The sequence below is a fragment of the Motacilla alba genome, chromosome 4 (assembly GCF_015832195.1).
Source record: "Motacilla alba alba isolate MOTALB_02 chromosome 4, Motacilla_alba_V1.0_pri, whole genome shotgun sequence".
Classification (NCBI taxonomy): domain Eukaryota; kingdom Metazoa; phylum Chordata; class Aves; order Passeriformes; family Motacillidae; genus Motacilla; species Motacilla alba.
Genome location: NC_052019.1, coordinates 56815448 through 56837999, shown reverse-complemented (window position 1 = coordinate 56837999; position 22552 = coordinate 56815448). Strand labels below are relative to the sequence as shown.

General features: G+C 44.6%; 1 protein-coding gene across 5 annotated transcripts in view; it reads left to right on the top strand.

The window, feature by feature from the left end:
* Positions 1-2309: 2309 nt before the first annotated feature.
* Positions 2310-22552, top strand: part of ZNF827 (zinc finger protein 827) — a 114826-nt gene continuing 94583 nt past the window's right edge. For 2 of the 5 annotated variants that reach the window (XR_005256655.1, XR_005256656.1), the window contains exon 1: positions 2320-2398. Coding sequence is in view for 3 of the 5 variants with exons in the window: in XM_038134467.1 (XP_037990395.1) it covers positions 2344-2398 (55 nt within the window). In the remaining 2 variants the exon portion in view is untranslated. Of the gene's footprint in view, positions 2399-15205; positions 15510-15537; positions 15815-22552 lie in introns of those variants that run through there. The other 3 variants (XM_038134469.1, XM_038134467.1, XM_038134468.1) reach the window with 3 other exon arrangements.

Here is a 22552-nt window from a genome sequence, read left to right as displayed (position 1 = left end):
CCTACAAATTTGTTGTTTTGAGCTGAACCAGTCTTTCAGTTGCCTCTGCAGTCCACATAGACAGCAAGACTTCCCCAGAGAAATTCATCCTAACTTCCACAGGATGGGGAACAATTGCTTAACTCTCTTTTTTGACAGCAGGTAACCTAGAAATCTAGGTTAAATTAAATGGCTCTCTCTCTATCATACTGAAGATTAGCAGGATTTGCATTTGTTGTCTACAGCTTAAAACTCCCCAAGCCTGCTATCTTCCACCAATTTCAAAGAGTTTTGGAACAAAACCTGACGCTGCTGCACGTCTGAAACTCTGTCAACAGCAAAGTGGCTCAATTAAATAGAATTAGTTTGGGAGGGGAGAACTGTGAAGTGGCACTCAAGCTCTGGCAGGTTACCTGTGTTTCTCTGGCACAGTCCCCACCAGAAGCTCAGTGTATCACCTTAAGTTTTATGTTCTTAAAGCAGAAAAAAACCCACCCTTAAAAGAAGATTTCAAATCTGAACTGGAAAATGGTAATGCAGAAAGTGAAATCAAGAGAGCAGGAGGAAGAGGGTGGTGCCAGGGCATCAGAAATGGACCAGCAGCCATTTTATCTGGATCAGGAGCAGCTGAGTTGCTTGGCAGTGTCTTAACACCTGGACTGCAAAATGCAGTGACTAAGGTGAAGGCATATGATTAATTCTGCTGACTCTGTTATGGGAAAATTGATTTCTGGCAAAGGGGAGGAAAGAGCAGTTGGGGGCAGTGAAGTGGCTCAAACCTTGGAACAATTTGCTTTTATACACAAGAGCTGGAATCATCAGCCTCTATGAGCAGGACCCTAACTATGAGCAGATCAGTGATGATTTTGTCATTGATTGAATTAGGACCAGGATTTCACTAATTCATGACTAATTGATAATCATAGTAGGTAATTACTAATTATGGCAAATATGCAACAGTTTTGTTGCTGCCTGGAGCTGAACTGTTTACTTCAGGGTTAGGGGTTTTTGGTGTTTCAGCATGGGAAGCAGGGCTCATAAATCCCTGTGTTACTCACAAAAAGTAGGATTTGGCTGATGAAAATGGATGCCTGGAAGGATCATTCAAGTCAATGAAGGGTGAGGTCTTTCCTCTTCAGGCTCCCGGACACTGCTTGCTGACCTAAGTGTACTAAATAAAATATTTGTGGGTGTGTACTCAGGTATGGCAGAAAAAGCTGATTAAAAAAAAGAACATATAGTAGAAAAGGATTTTTCTGGAAAATGCTTGCATCATATCAGTGGTAAATACAAGCATTCTCATCTCATGTTGATGTGATAGCCATTTCTGTTTATAGATACTTCTTGAGAAGATTCAGTTTTTCAGAATCGATCTCTTCTGTCCTCAGTCTAGCTGGTTTCTAGAGAGCTGTGATAGTCAGTGAAAGATGTATGAGCCTAGAAAACAAGCTGACAGAACTGGTGGTTTATCAGGGCTGTTGAAAAGAAACTCAGAGTTTAAATTTATGCCTATAAAGAAGTCTGGAGAAAGGTGGTTTTCATTTGAAAAAAAATCTGTAGAACAGAAAGGTACTTGGTAGAATTTCAACATCAGGGTTTGATCCTCTGTTTTTCCTAGTACCTGGTACTGAAGAGCAACTGGGAGAGGGGGGAATAAAAAAAATAAAAACAGTTGGGGTGTTCCACCAAAGGGAGGAAAAAACAATACTTTGATCAGCTGCACCTGCAACCTGGCTGCCACCTGAATCTCTGTTGGAATGAATCCTGGTCTCCCTCAGAAGGAAACTCTTAGGCTTGGTGAGGCAGAGAGTGACCAAGTGAGCAGGAGAACTTCCCTGAATGAAGATGCAGACTAAACCAGACTGCCAGGAAGGTAGATGAAGGGTAACAGCAAAATTTGGTTATTTTAGCTCCTTAACACTTGTCCTATACCTTTACAGCCTGTTTCCATCAAATTCCCAGGAAGAGTTTCATTACTATTTCTCTTCTACAAAAATAACTGGGCTGTTGAATGTGGTGATGGGGAAGATGCAAAGAGTTGCCTCACACTTCTGCTTGCCCAAACTGTGTTCAGGGGCTAATGTTCAACAGGATTAAAAAAAAAAAAAAGCCAAAACCCAAACCTACCTAGCCTCCTTCCCCCAGCCTAAACCTTACCTACATCTATGACTGCAATTAAGGGTAAAAAGTCTTAGCTGCAGTTTGGCTCTGGAAGCACCTGTACTCAACTTATATTGTTAAAAGTTCTCTGAATTCCACCTGTGACTGCACCTCATTGCACACAGTTTGACCAGTGAATGTTGCTGCTCCTTTCTTCCAGATCAAAGGAGCAGCAGAGAAGGGAAGAAACTAAAAGAAAGGTTGATGACACACAGACCTTCATACTGCAGACCTCTGCTTAGTGAGCCCCTGGATACAGGTAAGCTAAGCTCAATTTCTTTCTTGAAAGAAAATGTGCAGGTATTACCTGATATTTGGCTATGTCAGAGGGGGAAACTTGTTGAGGAAAATGCATAAACAACTAGTAAAAGTAATATCCCTTTTCTGCTAGCCCGAGGCAGCTTCTCAGTGTGTGGTTGGATCACAGATATGGTTCTGAGGCACCTACAGTCATGGGCTGCGTGGGGGGCTCAGTAGCCTAACACAGTTCTGGGCTCTGCCCTAAAGGTGAGACTACAAAAAGATCCATTTTTTTAAACCAATTTCTTCTGTATTTGTGCCTTGTATGATGCTTTCTGTCACATCCAAATGTGACTGCATCAGCAATGCTACTGTTTTGACCAACTTAAAATCAAATTAAGAAGCAGAAAGGGCAGACCTGAGGTCAGTGGTAAAAGTACCAATTTTCTAGGTGCTCAGTGTATGGTCATCAAAAATATAATAAAAGTGGTAAAATTAAAACAGGCAAGTAGTAACAATTGAAAACTCAGTTTCTGAATGCAGAATGAATTGGCAGAGTGACTCCTTTATTTCTAGTCTGTGTTCTCCAATTCAGAACTTTGAAAACTCACTGGTTTAGGGTTGTACGGACTATCACAGGCTATTGAGTTACAATGGCATAATGAGGTAGCTAACTGTGTGTTTTTCTCCTCTCTGGCACATTTGAAGTGAAAAAAAAAAGTATTTTAGTCTAACACATTGTATTTGCCATTACAACAGTTGAAGATGGTGTGCAAGAACAGTTAGGGAAGCTCAGCCACAATTAAGGTACAATTGCATACCATGTGGTATCATCTTTATCTCTGTTTTTATGTCTAGCTCTTTCTCTGACACTGCTATGGAATGTGTGCATTTTTGCAGCAGTTGTTCTCTGTGCTTTCCTGGTGGGGAGGAACACTCACAAATACTTTGTGAAGAAGATCTGGGATAGAAATTGCAGTATCAGAAAACCTGTTTTGGCAGTTTGAATGGTTAACAGGACCAGCATTTACACATTTGACTGCTTTGAGATTAATGGGTGAAATTCATAACTCCTCCAGAGTCTCATTCACATCTTCTGCATTAATTGCAAGCAGTTCCACAGCTAAAGCCCCAGGAAAATGGCCCAAGTGAGAGGCCCTGCTCAAGCAGCAGATCTTGTGGGATATTGAACTGGGGAAGCTTCTGAAATGGGGAGGTGTCAAGGGACAGACAGCAGCTTTGGCTCACCAATGATCTAGTAGAGTATGTGGGGAGACTTTAGAAGTGCAGGTGGATGTGCTGTTCCACTGTGTAAATTTCTTTAAAACATTGCTATCCACGTTGTAGTTTTAATTAAGCAAAAGGGAAAAGTTGGCTGCTAAACATAATATCTTTGGGCCAATGTTCAAGCACAAATTGAGCCATGCAAATACACAGCCAACCAACTTGGTTAGTTCTAAAGTGGCGTTGATGAAATCTTCTGGCTTGTTTTTTTTGTGTTTCCCCCCACTAATTCTCTCGTTAGTTTTACTCAAAAGCTGGCATTACTATATGGTAACTAAAGGCCTGCCTGAAATTTTGCTTTAATCATCTAATTTTTAGTGATTTGGCATATTTAACTTCAAGGAGTAGAAACAGTAGTGCCACAGACTGCTGTGCATGTTTCCAGGGGACTTGGTTTGGGGGCAGTTTTTTAATGGTACTTCTCCTAAGCACAAAGGAAACAAAGCATTTCCTTTGAGCTGAGCGTGGTTCCATCCAGACCATGCTAAGAGTCTGTAAGAATCGGTAATCAGGACAGAAGCGAGGAAAGCTTCAGTTAGAACTGGAATCATCCCAGTAGGCTCCAATATGGCAACAGAGCGGGGCAAACACATCCTTAAATTCGCTGCGTGTTGAGTGTGGCAGCGAGGTGGTTTCGGCCCCTTCCTCCATCCCCGTCCCGATCCAGGGCGGCCCGGTGCCCGCTCAGGGCAGCTCGTACCCCGGGCCGGGGATGCGCTCCGGGAGCAGCTGGAGCGCGGCTGCTCTCTGCAGCCCGCGGGGATGGATGGGCACCCGCCTGCTCTGCACGGCCAAGATGGGAGCTGCCCCCAAACCTCGGGAAAAGGATCCGCGGAGCCGAGGGAGTGCCTGGGGAGAGCGGCACTGCTCTGGGTGCCCTGTCTTTGCTCGCCTGGTGCCGGTCTCCTTCTGCTCAGGCTCATCACAGTGGTCTCAGCAGGCCACCGTGTCTTGGCCCGATGGAATGGCGAGCTTGTTCTTGCTTAGAGAGATGCAAATGCCGCTTAATTCGTGCAGGATTTTTTTATTTCTACACCCATAAATAAGTCACTCTTATCTTCAGTATTGTTAACCTTATCACTAGGAAACAAGTACTGGCCTGTAACCTAACCTTTCTGCCCTGGTGACTTTGCCATCCTGTGTGCCATCCCATTAGCACACGCTTTTTGCCTCAGCAGACTTTCTCCCTTTTGGGAACAGGATTTTGGGTAGAGGTCCTGTCTTAAAGTGCTGGGGAGCAAGGCCTGAAAAGTTGCCTGGCTTTGAGATGTGAGCCATGAAAGAAGTACCTTCCTTCCAAGTGCCTGCTGGCATAGGTGCCTCAGCCTGGCGTCTGAGCAGGTACAGTCCCTTAATACAGACCTCTAAAGGCCCTAGAAATTTCTTTAATATTTTTTTCTTTCCTAACACTATGGCAAAATCACACGCTACCACTTTGTCGCTAAGAAGGCTTTACTGCACCAGTAAAAATCCGAGGCTCAGTTGCACAGGGAGCAGCTAAAAAGAATATGAAAAAAGAAAACTAGAAAAGAATCAAGAAAAGAACACTCAGTAGTATGGGAAGCCTTGCTGGAGACAGTGTCACTGAGGTAATAAGGAAACATTAATAGGGCTTTGAGAGGAGCAATTTGCCAGAGGTCAGTTTGGAAAGTATAGTCAACCTGTTTTGAAAGACACTGGCCAGAAAATATGACTGCAGTCATACTGCAGGAAGTTGCTGAAGGCATGGCAGTTTGGAGGTGGGAAAGATTTTGGCAAGGATGATTGAATTTTAGTAACAAATTAAGCTAGAAGCTTTGAATTAGATAGGATGGTCAATCAGAGGAAGAATATAAAGCTTAGATATTCATGTAGGTTAGAAGAATATTCTGGGGTGGGATGAAGGGGAGGGATGTACCTCAGTTGTAAAGATAAAATGGGAGAAACAGGGAGATGTAAAGAACTGGATGAGGCAACAGTTCAGAGGTAACTTGGGGAAGAGAGAGGGACCCTGAACTTAAAATGTGTATAATTAGATATTCTCTCTTATTACATGATGGTGTGACAATTTCAGCCAGCTAAAACACTTGAGCTGTCAAGCTGGAAGTCTTCAGACTTTCCTTACAACCTAAAATATCTTCATCTTTTTAGCTTCATTTGGGTGGAGCTTGGGTGATGTTTTAGTTTTCTTTTTCTTTTTTCCTTTCCTATTTTGGAACCTGGAGTATCTAGCTCCCAGTAACTTGTTGGACTTAATTACTTTATGATAATTCAGAGGCACTGAGTGCAAAAAGCAGAACCTTTGGTAAAAGCCCATGTGTTAGGAAGGTATCCAACAATGTCAGCAATGGAGAATGACAGTCTTCACATTTTTATACTCTCCAGGGAAGAGTTTTAGGAGTTCTCAATATTTTTAATAAGTTGGTGAAGTGCTATGGAAGAGAGAGAAGTAGGTGTGGTGTCAGAGTTGACCCAGCTTCCTTGATTAGCATACCCAGCTGGACAGCAAAAGTAATTATGTCTGACATGGTATCACAGCTGTGGGGACTGGAGGCTGGTATGAATCATAGAAGCCTGACAAACTCTGAATAGGAGAGTTTCTCTACTCCACTGGGCTGACTTTTTTTTTACACTAGAATCCAGAAAGATGTTCCACACTGTTTCTTCCTAATCTTGGCTCCATTGTGGTATCCTCTCCAATGCTGTTTTCTCTTGGAAAACTGCTCTTGAGTACCTTCTTGGCCCGCTTCCCAATTGCTTGGCTATTCAGATGATTTTAAAGCCCCTGATTTTACTTTTTTCCCCATGTAAATGAAAGCACCACAGTGTCTTCCTTCTGAGTTGAAATGACACAGCTCCAGTAGGGTTCATAAGGCAACCAAAATGTTTTGTTTCTGATTGACACTGTTCTTGGCACACTGAGGGAGAGGCCGCCTAACTTAATGGTTATTGAGACCAAGAAGGCTTACTCATTTTCATATAAGCTGCCATTCAATATATTAAAATGAATAAAACCTCCAAACTTCAATAAAGATTTACAAGAAAACCCAACAATAGCATCATGAATCTTGCACAAGTCTATGGCTTTGCTGGATCTCTTCTCTAAAAGTCAGTCACCTCGATTTTTCCCTTTTATCCTCTGCTTGATGACCTTTGCAAGACCAAGTGGGAGATCCACACCTTCTCTGGCTAGGCAGGGAATACTTACTGTTCAGGCTCCCACCTTCTTCCAGTGATTCTGGCTCATGCAAAATCCTCTATGTAGGAGATATGGAAAAAGTTCTCCCTTTAAGAACACTTCATCTTCTCTCTTCCCCTCTTTTTCTTTAATACAAAAAATGAGGCAATTTTTTTTTTTGTTAGGAGGGGGACATATACAAAGAGAGAGGCTAGAACGTATTTGAGTAAATCTGTGTATTCTTCCATTTTCAGACCCTCGATTCTTTATTTATACAGCTGCTTTTTGAGGAGGGAAGCACACAAAGGGGCAACTCCCTACCCCACAACTCCTTCAATTGTTTGTTGCTCGAGTTGGGGGAAAAGAAGTGTGTGAGAGCGTGTTCCCTGGGACCATGACTCCATCTGCAGGCAGGAGCACGCCACTCTCTACCGAGAGCCACCATGACCTCCGTGGCATCGAGCCCCTTAGGTCTTGAGTGACACCGCTGAAATTCCCCGGTGTTTCTCAGTGCACAGCAGTATCTCTGTCTCCCCCCAAAACATAAACGAGAACAAGAGTAATAAGAAATCAAATTTTATGGGTACCTCATGAATTTTACTTCTCTGACCTGGGCACCTTTAGTGCAAGCAGCCAACATATATGAGGGGTTATATGAGTAAATTTGTGTGCTTACTGGTGAAAGGAGAAAATAGCATTAAGGAAGTGTGGCTGCAGGTTAGTGAGGAAAGCAATTAAATCCTGTGGCCACAGCACCTACATGTCAGGGATGTGTTGATGATAATGGTTTGCTGGGAACAACAGCCTTAAAATTCTTTATCTAGCTTTGTTGGTGAACTACCACAGGCAGAGTGCGTGTCCCCAGCTGAAAGGTGGAGGTATTGATGCTTTGCAAATGTCTAAGAAAAAAGGCAGCCAACTTCCAGTGCTTGCATTTTAGAGACATTAAAAATACAGTCAGTCTTCTACCTGCTCTGCAGTTTTAAGGTCTTTTAGTTTGTATAATTAGGATACTGAGGGAAGAAGAGTGAGGAAGTAAAACACCAACCATGAGTTTGGAATGATTAATGAATGATTTCCATTAAGTAGCTCATAAACCAGTAGCAATTCTAAGAACAAGTATTTGGATATTAAAGAGTTCTGGATATCGTAAGGGTGTTTTTGGTGAAGAGTCCCAGTAGCTAAAAAAGCCTGGTGGAATATTTGTGTTCTGTAAACTACTCCCATAAAACCAGACATGAATACTACGTTTAGGAAACAGTACATGCTCATATTACAACACTTTCACTTAGATTGGGAGAGTCCTTTTGAGATCATCTATTCCAGCTTCAGTGCTCAAACAGATAAACTAAGTTGTGCAGACAACCTCTCTGGTCAACCCATGCCAGTGTTTGACTCTTCTAATGGTAAAAAAAAAAAAAAAAAAAAAAAAAAAAAGTGTCCTTGTGTTCAGATGGAACACTGGTATTGTGTTATTTGGTTTGGTTTTGGGGTGTTGCTCTGGTTTCAGTTAGTTTTTTTCCATTTTGTGCCCCTTTCCTTTTTTCCATCAATGGACACTGCTGAGAAGTGTCTGACTTCCTCAACCTCCTTCCCACCCATGAGGCATTTGTACAAATGGATGAGATGCCTCTGAGCCTTCCCTTCTCCAGGCCAGACAGTGTCAGTTTTTCAGCCTGTCCTCATGCAATATATGCTCCAGTCCCGTAATCATCTTTGTGGCCTTGTACTGGACTCGCTCCAGTAAGTCCAGATCTTTCTTGTGCCAGGAAGCCCTGAAGGAGATGCAGCATTCCAGAAGCAACCTCACCAACACTGAGCATAGGTGAAGGATCACTTCCCTCAACCTGCTGGCAGCTGTCTTCCTCCTGGTGGCCTTCTTGGCTACAAGGGTGCATTGGCTTGTGGTTGGCATCTTGTTGCCAGGATCCCAAGGTCCTTCTTGGAAAAGCTGCTTTCCAGCTGGTAGATCCCTAGGATATGCTGGTGCCCAGGACTGCTCCTCGTTACTTTGCATTTCCCCTTTTGAACTTCAGGACATTTCTCTGCCCGCTTCTGTTGAGGTAGTACTTCTGAAAGGTGACACAACCATCTGGTATTATCAGCCACTCCTTCCAGTTTTAAATCATTTGCAAACTTGTTGAAGACGTAATCCTCAGCTTTTTTGTATGGAAATGAAAGCTGCTTCTCTCCAGGTATCACTACTTCTCCTTTTTTCCTACTCACAAAGTTTAGTGCTTCTCTGTGGGGTTTTTCACTGTTATTAGTCTATTCCTTTTGGACAAATAGTTTGCATCTTACTGTAAACTATGGACTTGAAGGCGCATGAGTGGCCTTAGACCTGCTGAAAAGTAGAGACTACAAACAGTATTTCCATCAGTGTTAGCAGGAGTTGAGGAAGCCAATCTATATTTCTAATATCTCAAAAGACAAATAACCTTTTCCTGTGTGTTGTACAGCCTCATGGGGAAGTGCCAATGCAAGGAGAGGTTTCCTACAGGCTGCGTGCCTTCATGCTCAGCAGGCTGACTTGCAGCCCCAACCCTTCTGCCTGCCAGTAGGTAAGGGCTAATCATTGAGAACATGAAGCATGGTCAAGTGTAGCTGAATTCCCTGTGAAATTCATCACACCAGGCAGATGAACTCTGCTAGAAGCTTGATCTCTGCATGGTCCTTCCCTCCCTTATCCCAATGGATTTCTTTCCCTTGGGAACGTAAAGTCTCAGCACCACCATATTTTCTTGTCTCCCAAGTGTCCTTCTATCTCACCCTTCTTTAGGTATTCCAAAGAGGGCATAGCTGGCATCAGTACCTCTGCCATGCCCCTCTGTGCCTGCCTTCCTCCCACTGTGTCAGAGGGAGATGTGAATGCACAGTCCTAGATGGCAGCTGAGCTCCTTGGGGTGTTGTCAGCTCTCATGGTCCAGCGCAGTCTCGCTATTACTCTGGTGTTTTAACAATAGAAAACTAGCTAGTTAATTGAGAAACCAGAATTGATTTCCCTGAGGAATTTGCCACCTTGCTGGTGCAGTAGAGACTCTGCCTTTGAACGTAAATGTAACAAGGTGTTTAAAAACTTGGACACACTTCCATTTAGCAAACAGCTGTGGCTTAAAATGTGGTTGCCTTGCTACTTAACGAAGCTGCAAGACTTCTCACTGAAGTAGACAGGAGAATAAATACATTCTGTTTTGCCAGTTTGGGGGGTGTTTTTTCCAGGAGGAGGCAATGCCTTAAACCATGGCTGGTGTTTGCTAATAAGGCCGTGCCTAAATCTTCAGTTAACCAGTGACTAGCAAACTATTAAGCAGAAGCAAAAAGAGAGTGGGAGTTCTCTGGGTCTTACTCTGATTTACCTTAGACAACTCTTATGATGGGGTAAAGTTACTGATTTCAATGCACTTAAATGTAGACTATAAAATTATGCAAAAAGATCGGGATTGGAGCAGACAATTATCCTTTTTTTATTTCAACATTTGTAACTGCAGTAGCCCTGAGCTAAGTGTTCCAGTCCTCAGTTGACTAAACAAATTCTTTTCATCAGTTCAGAAATTGCTTAGTATTTTATGTTGTAAAGTATTAATTTGTTTTTTCTATATTTAATCTGTAGTGGGTAAGAGGTTGCTCACTCAGACCTGGGGGAGAAATTCTGCATTTCAGGTATCTGTAGGCCTAACTCTAATAGTCCGAGGGTCAGGTGAGTGGTTGGTTGTTTTTTGTTTGGGTGTTTGGTTGGTTTGGGGGTTTTTGGTTTTTTGAATTTTTACCCTATTACAGTAGGGTAATGTGAAGGGGTGATATATAATATATATAATTATATGTAATAACATGACATTATATATAAATTATGGAATAATGAAATTGAAAAGCCAACTGCAGTTATGGTAAAAATAAGAATCATGAAACTCCGGTAACTCTGAAGAAGCATCCTATAGTATTTAAGTAGCAACAAAATTATCTGGACACTAATATGGGGCCCTTCTTCAGACCCATAGACTATGTGTTTCTGGCCTGTGAAATCTAGAATTTTATATCAGCGTGGGTTTAAGGCCACCAGCCTTAAAGTGTTGATTTTTTTTTTTTTAATCTAAATTAGAAGCGTATCATCTTTCCTAGGTAGTGTGCTATTCTAAGAGCTGAAAACTATGGACACCATGGTTTTTCTGAAGAAGTATTAATGTGTTAAATTTGCAGCTCAACTAGAAGCATCTTGTGCTAAAGTTTGTTATAAAGTGATGATGGCTGGTTAGTTTGCCAGGATTCAGACAAGATTCTGAGAAAACTGGTTGTGTTTTAGCAAAGAGGGATAGGTCATATTGCACTCTTCCTCCCTGATGCCTCTCCATTTGGAGGCTTTGAGACTGTAGTGGAATTCTTGATCTTCAAGAACATTTGTGATTCAATATACCCTCTGCAAGAGTTCTTGCCTGGAAGTGGCTGTGGGCCTTTCATTTTAAGGAAGAAAATGTTAAAAACTTTTTGGAAGGAGAATGTGGTAATCTTTTACAAAAGCTGAAGCCTGTGTGTCATTTAGGATCTGCTGGTTATGTGAGCGCATCTCCCACTTGGTAATTGTTTGTTATTTGCCCTAGGATGATACTCATCAGACAGCAATGGATTCTGATCATTGCTCATTGCCCTTTGTAGGGTTGGTTGGTGGCCTTGCCAGTCACCAACTTGTCATTATTAATTATTCTTACAAACCTGTTACTTAATGTTATTTGTTTACAGAGCAGTTGCAAGCATGGATGATGGTGTCCATGAGCTGTTGTCCTATGAGCTTGTTCAGCCCTTTATGTTTGCTGTTCAAGCACTTAAGACCAAAGAGAAGTTTGTAATCAAATGTTGCTTGAAGGACTGATTCATAGTTGCTGCTGAGCAAGGAAATATTGGCATAAATTAAAGCCAGAGGAGTTTACGCTGTTAAGGGTAATGGCCAACACATGTGAGCGAGGTGGTAGTTTCAATTCAAACTAGTGGGCCTCGTTGTACATGTTGAAGATACAGAGGCTGTAGAAGGTATTTGCCTATGTTCAACAGAAAATTAATCCAAAGATGGGAGTAACTTTAAAAAGAGACTATGGAGCCTGAGTAACTCCCCACTGCATGCTCAGGGACACACAGAACTGACCTGGCCTTCCTTTTGGTAGGCTATACTTAAAGCAGAGGCAGCTATAGTTTGGTTTGAGAGGGCCCAGGAACTGGTTAAAATGGTCTCACTTTTCCCCTCAGTGCACTTCTTTAAAAAAAATCTGACCCTGGGAGCAGAATTCTTTAAAGTTTCAAAGAATAAAACAAGGATGCCAGCTAATTATTATGTTTCTGTTTAGCAACATTTTCAGATATTTGGTACATTGCATAAAGACCGTTTGGATGCTAGATATGCTGCAAAGGTTTTAGGAATGATACATCATTTGTTACTGTTTAAAACCTTATTTACTCAATTTGTTTCATTTTTCTCATGTGTAAGTGAAGAAAATATTTACTTTGTTCGAAAGTGGTTTCTGGAGCTGAACTTAATTCATATGTGTAACTAGGTTTGGTGTTTGGAAGGTGCCATACAATCATTACTTATTAATAGCCGGACCTGCAGAAGCAATGCATTATTTATATTATGTTATCTGTGGAAGACTTGCAACTATTTTCTTGTGTTTGGACTAAAAATGTTCAAAAGTGTGGTCAGCTGACTTAATTTTTTCTTTTGTGCTATACCACCAAACACATTATTGGAGATTATTTTTAAAATGACATTTTGTCCTTAGTCACCTTCCTTAAATCAATGTGTAAAATAGTGAGAAGTGGGGACTGATGTGCCTATGGTTTCAGTGGGAAGGCTGAATACTATCTGTTGACCAGGACAAGACCTTGAGTAATGCACTTAGCCAGGATAGAGATGAAAAACCAAGTTGTTCCCAAAGAGAGTATTTCCAGGTGTGGGGCTAGAAACTCTTCAAAGCTACAGTATATAAAGTTTCTCCCTGATAATTCATTCAAGCATTGGGATTTCTTCCACTGCTGAACAGTCTTAAGGCTTGGCCCACTAAACTCCTAGAAAAACTGTTAGGATGTCTATGGAAGCCAAGGTCACCCTCAGGGAGATTTAATGCTGCTCTGCTGTGTGCCAGTCCCCATGGCCCTTTCAGAGAGCTGTGTTCCCATGGTGCCTTTTTGCTGCAGCCACCTCAACTCCCCTAAAGGGGGTTTCAAATTATGGAGGGAAAAAAAAAAAACCACAGGGCACATTGTAAATTAATGCTGACAATGTCAACATTAATTTATGCCAGAAACGCATGAGGAATAGAGGGTGGAAAGAGTGGCAGTGAAGAACACAGTATTTCCTGTGTCCTGTTCTCCTAGAGCACCTGGGGAAGGGCTGCCACAGCTGTGGTGGATCATAGCACAGAGCCAGTACTCTCTCCCTCTTTGAAATGGCTACTTTGTGGCCTCCTGCACAGACAGGATCGCTGGGTCGCTGCTCACAAAGCTGGCTTAGTTCAACACGGTTGCCATTAGAATGTATTGAAAAAATGAGTAAGCGGGTCTGGCGTTGCAACTCCAGCGGTGAACAAAGTTCTGTTGCTAGTCCCAGGCACGTCAAAATTGAGGTTTGTGAGCAACAATGATGCCTCTGATATTTTTGGTTATCGCTACTAACACGGTAGAAATCGCCAAAACCAGTATAGACTGGAGAACTGAGGGAAAAGACAGGACCTAAATCTTCCGAGGGAATTCTGTCTCTGGTACTCTTGGTCATGAGTAAGTGTAAAGCAGCTGTTTGGACTCATCCCTACCCCAAAAATCTCCAGTACTGACAGTTACACACTTTTATTTATTTTTAATCCAGAGGTAAACCCAATCTTTCCATGAAAATGAAGTATTTTAGCTGTGTTGTGAAATGATAAGCCGCCAGAAGCCAGGAGGAATTTGGTTTGTTTCAGTAGATGTGTACCCTGTACACGTGGTTTCGAAACTCAGAATTGCAAAGCATGGTAGTGAACCTGAGATTGTCACATATGTCATCTTTTAAATACTATTTAGATTTTTTTTTTTCCTTCTGAAAGGCTCAGTGTGGCTGCAAAATGTGTATAAGATTATGTGAAACCATTCTAAATTGAGGTGATTAAGAGTTTAAATTCACTGTTCAAAAATACTTAGGTTGCAGATTTGGTGTTTTGTGTTTTCCTAGGCAGCTGTTTATTTTTAAGAAATTGAAGTTAGGATGAAAAATAGTGTGATAAAATGATGAGTCAGGTTGTCAAAAGACAAAAAAATTCTAACAGGTATACATGCTAGAATAATGCATATTTTTATTTTTGCAACATCTGACTCACGATTTTGATTATGTATTCTGCTAAGTTCAAAGTTTTCTTACACAAAGAGAGAGCTATATGAAACAACTATGCTTCAAATAATTTTACTTCAATTGTAGTAACAGGTTTTGGAGTTTAAATCATTAACAACCTCTGTGTGAACTTTTATCCAAATGACTGCAAGTCACAAAGAGAGCACTTCTCTTTCACGGAGTACCTTTTGTGCTTTAGTGAGACCCAATCCCTCTTCTATTTTTTTTCTCCACCTTCATGTCTGTCTTTGAAGAAAGATGTGTGATTTGTGAAGTAATGAGAGTATGTATCAGTTAATGAAAGCTGCTATCCTGGCTTCATAATGCACACTGGAATTGCTTCAGGTTCAAGCTTCATATACCTGCATTACAGCAGAAAAAAAAAAAAAAAAGTAAATTTCAGAAGTCCAGATTGCTGTGTTCACTGTAGATGTATCATGTAGCAGTTAAATCAACCATTGGGGGTGGGTGACCTAATCTTGATTTCCTCCCCCCCCACACACACACTCTCAAGGAGTTGTGATTTTCATGCTGCTTGTATTCTTTCCACTTTTTAAAACCTGCACTAGAAGTTGTCAGGATACCAGCTTGCCCACCCTTCTTTCTGGCTTATTTTGGGTGCTTGTTTTGGCCTGGGGGGAGTTATGCAGCCTCTCTCTCCCACACCGAAGTTCGGCTGCATAAACCCCTTCGGCCCCTGTGCTTTGTGAAGGGATAGCTGAGCCCATTCAAAAAATTCTAAGGGGTTAGCTGTGCACCACCACAATTTTGCTTTTCTAACATAGGAAGACAAAACGCCGTAATTTAAAAAAAAAAAAATAAAAAATTGATGCTATTATTTTCGTTCTCACCACAAACGAGGGGATTACAATGCGAATGGTCGAGAACCACAAATTCACACGCACACACCTTTTTTTTTTTAATTTTTTAATTTTTTAATTATTTTTTTTTAAGAGCCGATTGGCAGCGGGTGCAGGACCGGGGCAGCGCATCCTCCGCCGCCGCGCAGCGCCGCGCCCGGAGCCCGCGGGGAGCGGGGGCACCGTCCCCTGTGCTCCAGCGGGGCGCGCGTGTGTCTGTGCGTGTGTCTGTGCGTGTGCCCGCCCGCCGGGGCTGTGCGGGGGTGTGTGCGGTGTCCCTGCCCGCCCGCGGGCGCGCCGGGAGCGCCGCCGCCGCCGCTGCCCTTTGATCCCGGCGTTAGTGTTAGTTAGGGGCCGGGAGGAGCGCGGGGCGCAGCCCTCGGCACCGCCGCGCCAGCCCTCGCCCCGGCACGGCGCCCGGCGCCCGCCCGCCCGCCGGGAACGCATCCCCGGCCGCTGAGGGATACTGCGACCGGGGACAAGCCAGGTGCACGACCGGGTTGCGGGGGGGTGGGGGGGTGGGGGGTGGGGGGGAGAGGAAAAGAAAGAGAGAAGGGGGAGAGGGAGCCCTTCGCGGTGGCTCCGAGAAAACCGGCTTCAAGCCCCCTTTCCCCCGGCGAAGAGGGAAAACCCGCCCCGGTTAGCAGCTCCCCCGGGGGCCCCGGCTTTGTGCCTGTCCGTGCTCCCCCCTCCCGGTCTTATTTGATCTCCCGTTAAACCAAGGAGGAGAATGTGAAAAAAGGGGGAAAATGCCCAGGAGGAAGCAGGAGCAACCCAAGCGCCTCTCTTCACGTAAGTGCCCCCTCTTTTTGCCATTTTCTCCTTCCTCCTCTCCCCGTCTCCTTCCCCTCTGCAGCCGCCTCCGTCGTTTCGTGCATTAGTTTAGGGTTACAGAGGTGAAACTGACAAAGACACAGCCTGGGTTATTCCTCTTTTAGGTCTGAGCTAAGGCAGCCATGTTGGTGATGAACAGCCTTGTGCCCTTTTAATTTTTCCTCTCTCTCCTTTCCCCCCTTCTTTCTTCGCGTCTCTCGCCCTTTCCTCCCTCTCCCTCCCCTCTCCCGTGATTGTGCATTTGTGCTAAGGGGGGGTGGAGGGGGGGGCGGTGTGGGTTTCTCTTTGGGGCCGGAGGGAGGGGGGTCTGTTTTATTGGGGTGGGGAGGGGGGCTTAAGCACGGGAGGGGAGGGCGGCGAGAGGGGAAGCGGCTGCTGGCGTCTTGTGCGGAACCAGCCGAGAGGTCTGTCCCCGGCTAAAGGTTGCGGAGGGGCTGGGCGGCCCGGGAGCGGGGGGTAGGCGGGCAGCGGCAGCGGCGGGGGCCGGCTGGGCACCCCACACCGACCCTAGAGCCACCCCGGAGGGGGCCGTGGCCGCCGGCGGCGGCGTGGGAGGGGGCGGTGGGGAGGCAGACCGTGGCAGGCGAGGTCCCTGCAGAGCAGGGAGAGGAGGCGGCGGCGGGCTCCGGGCTCCTCCTGGCCGCAGTGAAATGAAGGGTCAGGCGAGCCAGGCGAGACTCAGGCTTCGGCGGCGCTGCCCCAGACGAGAGCAGCAGAGCACAGGGCTAAAGTGCATCCGATCCTCCGCCCGCGGGCACCCACTGCGCTCGCACACACACACGCACATACACACACACACACATCCCCTGACACGGCTCACCCTGCCCTGCTCCTGATCGCTCCCTCCCCCCTCCCTGCCTGTTTCTCCCCTCTTTGCAAAACAGTTAACTTTTCTCCCGCTCCGTCTCCCCTCTCTCCTTGTATTCAGCGCTCGGCAGCTATTGAGAGGGAGGCGGAGAGGAGGGGAAGGGACCTAAAAATACCCTGCCCCTGCATGGCCCCAGGGCTGCTTTAAGGAGAGCGTAGGGTGGATGGAGGGGTCATTTGTCTGTCCCCGACACATCTGCTCGGAGCGTGCCTGCAGACCCTCCGCGCCGAGCTCGGGGCAGGGCGAGAGCTGAGCCGCCGGTGCCGGAGCCGGGCTCGGTCACCGGGAGTTCACCGGGGCGGCTCCTGCCCCTGCCCGCGGGGCGCCGCTGCGGGCGGAGCGCGGCCCGGCCCCCGCTCGGCTCTGCGGGCAGAGGGGCTGGGGCAGCGCTCCTCGCGCCCTTCCCGCACCGGCACATGGGCCGGGATGGGAGATGTGGGCGCGGGGGGCGGCACGCTGGGGGCGAGGGGGAAGCACTTGTAGCCCCGCAAAGATTTGTCTCCCCTTTTCCTTTCCTGCCGACTCGAGGCAAGGGCATGAGTTGTGGTGGGCTTTGCTTCGGGGGGGGTTGATGTTCGGGGTTGGTCTTGGGGGTTCCCCCCCTTCTCCCTTCCTCTCGCCGTTTGCCCCCGCACAGCCCTTTGGCGGTCCGCTCGCCGGAGGAGCTGAGCCAGCAGCCCCGGTTCCTCCTGCAGAGCGTGGCCGGGCTCGGCTCGGCCGGGCTCGGCTCGTGGGGAGCGGCGGGAGCGCGGCTCCCGCCTCTGCAGCGCCCCGGCCCCGGCGCGGCGGGCGGGGGCAGGGGCCAAGCCCGGGCGCGCAGGGCCGGGAGCGGCCGCGCCAGGGGCGTTTCGGGGGGCGGCCGCGGGGGGCCCGGCTCGGCGGGAGCCCCGCGAGGCTCCTGGGGCGGGCGGAGGCGGCGGGGCCGCGCCGGCCTGGCGGCTGACCTTGCCCTCGCCCCCGCCCCGGCGCGCTGCCCTCCGCCCGCCCCTGGGGCTGACATCAAACCTGGGCTCCATCTTAGCTCGGCCGGGCGCTGCCGAGCGCGGCGGCGGGGGCTCGGCTCGGCTCGGCTCCGCCGGGCCCGGCCCTGCGCTGCCCCCGCCTCCGGGTTGCGGCTGAGGCCGCCCGCGGCCTCGACCTCCTGACCGCCGCGCCGGGGGAAGTCACGGCTTTTTTCTAGGCCGAGGAACAATTGCCTCCATTGTGCACATAGAGTTCGGCGTGTGTTATTATTTTGATTTTTTTTTTTTTTTTTAATACATGGCCTAATTTGTACTCCTTTCGGATTAATTTTTTTAGTTCAGTTCATGGGAGGAGGGATTTTTTTTCCTAGTGTGTGAAAGGCGCACCCACCTTCGTCCCACACAAATGCTACCTTTCAGTGGGATTTATTTATTTTACTTTCTTTTGCAACTAGATTGCACTGGATCAAAAGCTATTATCTGACAATAGTAATAATACCTTTGGATAACTAAGAATAATAGTGTTCTAGATTAAGAAAATACCTTGGAATTCAGTGTGCAGGTGATGTAAATAGTGATTTGGTTTGGGTGGGTTTTTTTGCTTGATTTTTTTTGTTGTTGTTTTGGTGATTTTTTTAAGCAACACGTTGCTTTAATGAGTACTCAGTGTAAAATACGTTTTTATTCTCTGATTCTCGCTGGTTTCAGCAATACATTTCTTAGCGGGACAGAGGATGTATTTCATGTTGAAGTATTAATGGTGGCAGAAGAATGTAAAGTGCCCCATGTGCATCCCAGAAGGAGCTGTCAGCTGCTGTGCTCAACCTTGACTCTGCCCCACGGAGGGCACCGTGCTGTGATTCACTCCCAAGTCATGTTACAGGTTGCTGCTGGTGCGTGAATGCTCTCCAGGACATCTAAGTGATGTAGCATCTTACCAAACCTCCCTGGGATATTTTGGCTTCTATTGCAATTGTTTGCGAATAAATAGTTAGATATCGATACACAGAATAATTTGTGAGTGTTACAGTCTAACTGAGCAAATGTAACTTCGCTTGGCAAGTCCTTGTCGGCTCTAGTGCAGCTTGGGTAGGAAGCTGTGTTCTCAGGGTTTCTAGGCCTTCATTAAGTCCTCATGCATTGTTGAGTACCCTGCAGAGCACCTGAAGATTGCTGTCACTGCTGACTAGCACCCTGATTTTATACTTCTGCCCACTGACACCACTGGACAGCCCTCACCTACATTTGCAGGTAGTTTCACTTGACAAGACTGCACTGCCTAAAAACATGTGATGGTGAAGGAGTTCTCTGTACAAGACTTTGCTGGAGATGTACCAGGCTGCTGCAAGAGTTTAATTCAGTTCCAAGGGGGCTGCTAGATACTGATACATCAGTGTTTGAGGGAAGAGAGGGGTTGATATTATTAGATAAATTAATAATGTGTTTGGGTGGCATCTGCTTCAAAGGGCAGAGTTAAGGTTGAGCTTTCAGTCACTGGAGTTGTTTGCGACATAATTTAGTTTGGAAGGGTCCTTTGGATGTCCTCTGGCCTAGCCCCCTGCTCAAAGTAGGATGAACCTCACAGTTCAGTCAGATGGATGGGCCTTTTCAGGCTCCAGTATTTACATGTATTGTAAAGTGGAGTTTTTGTGCCCAAAGAAGTCAAGTTTGGGGAACTGTTTAGTCACAGATGCCAGCAGAATGTCTTCTATCACACTCTGTGAAACACAAAAGAAGGTATATCCTTCTTAATTTAAGATATAAATGAATGAGGAAAGGATTTTAGATGTTCCTTGACAGACAATAGGATGTTCATACCCAAACAAAATACTGCAGCTGTGTGGACTTAGTTTACAATGGCAGAATTAAGTCTATAACTTAAATTTTTGCCCAGTACATGTGTGTCTTATGATTACATTTGAATGTGGCTAACTTGGGCAAGTCAATTCACTTCCACTGGAATGTTTTAAGGAATTTTGCTCATTTCTGTGTGTATGTGTATTAGGAGTATTTTTCCTTTCAGCTACTTTAGCAGTTAGATATTTGTTTCTCATTTACTCAGCATAAGAATCTTTAAAAATATGTGTATAAACACAACCCTGTCTTTCTTCTCCTTATTGCCTTGCTTCCTATTCTAGCTCAGGCTGTTGTTTTCTTTACCGAGGATTCCTGAAAGTCTGCTACCTCTGAACTGCTCAATGTGACTCGGAAGAGCTCAGCCTGAAAAGTAAAAGTTTTGGGAAGTCTTCAGGCACTCGAGTAAATGTTTAAGATCTAGAGCACTACGTTGCCTTAAGTGCAGCAATCGATACTCCTTGGGGTTTGGTTCTGTCTCAGAGGCTTGTCAGCAATGCAATTTGCGAATGAATGCCACAATTCCATTTATTCAAAGCTTGCATTTATTACAGTCTCAGGCAGAATTAAATGCTACATTGAGAAGTTTGAACTGCTGCTAGTTTCTGAGGAATGTTTTCAATGCAGGACAAACTGCAGTAGTAGTTTCTGCTGGATTTGTTTTGTTAAAGGAGGAGATGAAGAATTGATACAGTATTAGTTTCCATATCAAAAGCTGGATATCTGACTATGAGCGGGTGTAACGCTTCCTCCTTTCATGGTCAGGTACAGTGTTGGGTGTTCCAGATACTGTGTTGAAGTGTTCAGCGTTTTCTATACAGTAAAAAAACACTTGAATTCTGTGAAGCTTTTTATTATATTGTGTCTTTATTGCTTGATTATATCATCAGAGGAAAAGAAATGCTGTCAAACAAGTAAATTAACAGTGATTTAGAGCTTCCTTCATTTTTTATTTCTGCAGCTAGCTTTATCTGATACTTTCTGATAGCAAGAGAGGATGCTTTGGATGGGTTTTTCAAAAGACTTCCCAATGTCAGGAGAGCTTTTGCTGTTATTTGGTATTAAAGAGTTGCCTCCAAGACAAAACACTTTTGTCAAGAGCAGGAATATTTCTCTTTCAGATGAGTTTTTCTCTTTACTAGCCCACATGGCATGTATAAGGGGAACCTTTTATTTATTCTTCTAACGTGTTTTATTTATTCTTCTAACATGTTTACTATTTTTGACCTCTTACCACTGCAGGGATCTTGATATGGCACATAGTCCACAAGAGAATCCACAGAGGGAAAATTATTATTCTTGGTGTGATGAGGTTAATAATTTCAATGCTCTCATTATGGTTGTCCTGGTGGTGCTGTAATGCACCTCTCAAATAAGCAACAGCCTTTTGGTGGATTGAGTAACAACCCGATTACTCCATCTGAAAACACTTCTCTCATTTTGTCCATCTTGTGCTGATGAAGTCCTCACAGATTTTTCAAAAATACCTTCTCCCTTTATGGGGACCCTTTCTGACATGTAAAGTCTGTCTCCTTAAATTTGTATGCTGATTTTTTTGTTTGTTTTTTATGTGAACCAAGTTGTTTTTACAAGATCATTCGGTGATAAATGTCTAAAGCACATCAATGGTAGGCTATGTCTTAGTGTTGTCTGGTGGTACAATATATGGATAAATCACAGTGGAGTATAGATTGTGCTACCAAAGAGTCAGTGTTGTGCTCATTAAGTTAATTAAGTCTTTAGGATCTTATGAGTGAGATTTTAGATGGGGTAGGGGTGCCAAAGATTTAGAACAACACCACAAACCTTATAGTTGGCCAAACAACAAACCAGCAGGGAGAGGAGTGGAATGGGAAATGTAAGAGCACGCGGACAGAATGCATTTTTACTTTTAAAATGGATGAAGAATGAGTATGACTTAATCTTTCTAGCAGAGTGATTGTTGTCTTTTTCATATGTAAGAAGGCAGGAGTAGGAGGAATTAAGTTTAGAAAAAAAAGAAGGAAGAAGAGGAGCCAGGAGGAGCTGCCTGTTCAAAGTGAAGTATTAGTAATTTCCTATAATTTAATCAGACCAGATCCCAGAGCAAGATAATGAGAGCATGACCTACAAAAGAGGACTTTTTGGAAGTTAAAAGGGTTTCTAACATGAAGCTTCACCAGGCATGTGATTTGTCATGAATCACTGTATAGAGGATTTTTTTTCCCTTTCACATTGCAAAGAAATCATAATATAGACATGAGTTCTGATGGTTAGGGAGAGCTGATACATCTTGTGTCCGGAATCCTTTTACTATTGCAGCTTTTCAAGCATGACTCCGGAGTTCTTCAAGAGTATATCTTCTAAATAACAATTTGGGGTTTTTTCCCTAGTTTTTTGTTGCCTAGTTTGCTATTCATGGTACATGATTTGTATCATTTGTGTTTACGCATACAAATCCATCCAGGATGTTTGGAGGCTAAAGTACCACGTGCCTTTCAAAAATAATAATAATTTACAAAATACCTGGACTTCAAAGTAGCCAGCAGTATGTAATAGAATCCACTTTTCATGGGATGGGAGGAGTTTTCTTCCTCTCTCTTTTTGCCCCCAGAGTAAAACTGTTTTTTGTTCTACCTTAAATGTTTTCTCTGAACAGTACATGTTCTATATTGATATGGGCATGAAGAATAAAAATTATATTGGGTTAAAGGAAAAAGAAAACTCCAAACCTTCAAAAATGTGGATAATACCCCTTTCTCCAGGGATTTTCTTTTTTAAATGTAGTTAAATAATAAAACTCAGACCCCAACTTCATTTGAAAGGATACATGCTCTAAGGTACAGACAGCATCAATGCTGCACTTACACGTTTCATTGTGGCTACTGCAGTGAAGGATTCAGCAACTTGTACCCATAAGCTCACTTGAAAGCTTTTCTTTCAGGTTTTCTTTTTTGCAGACCTATAGTCACCTTTATGGTAATGTTATGGTCCCAAAGACAGTTTCTCTTATCCTTACTTAGTATCCTTCTT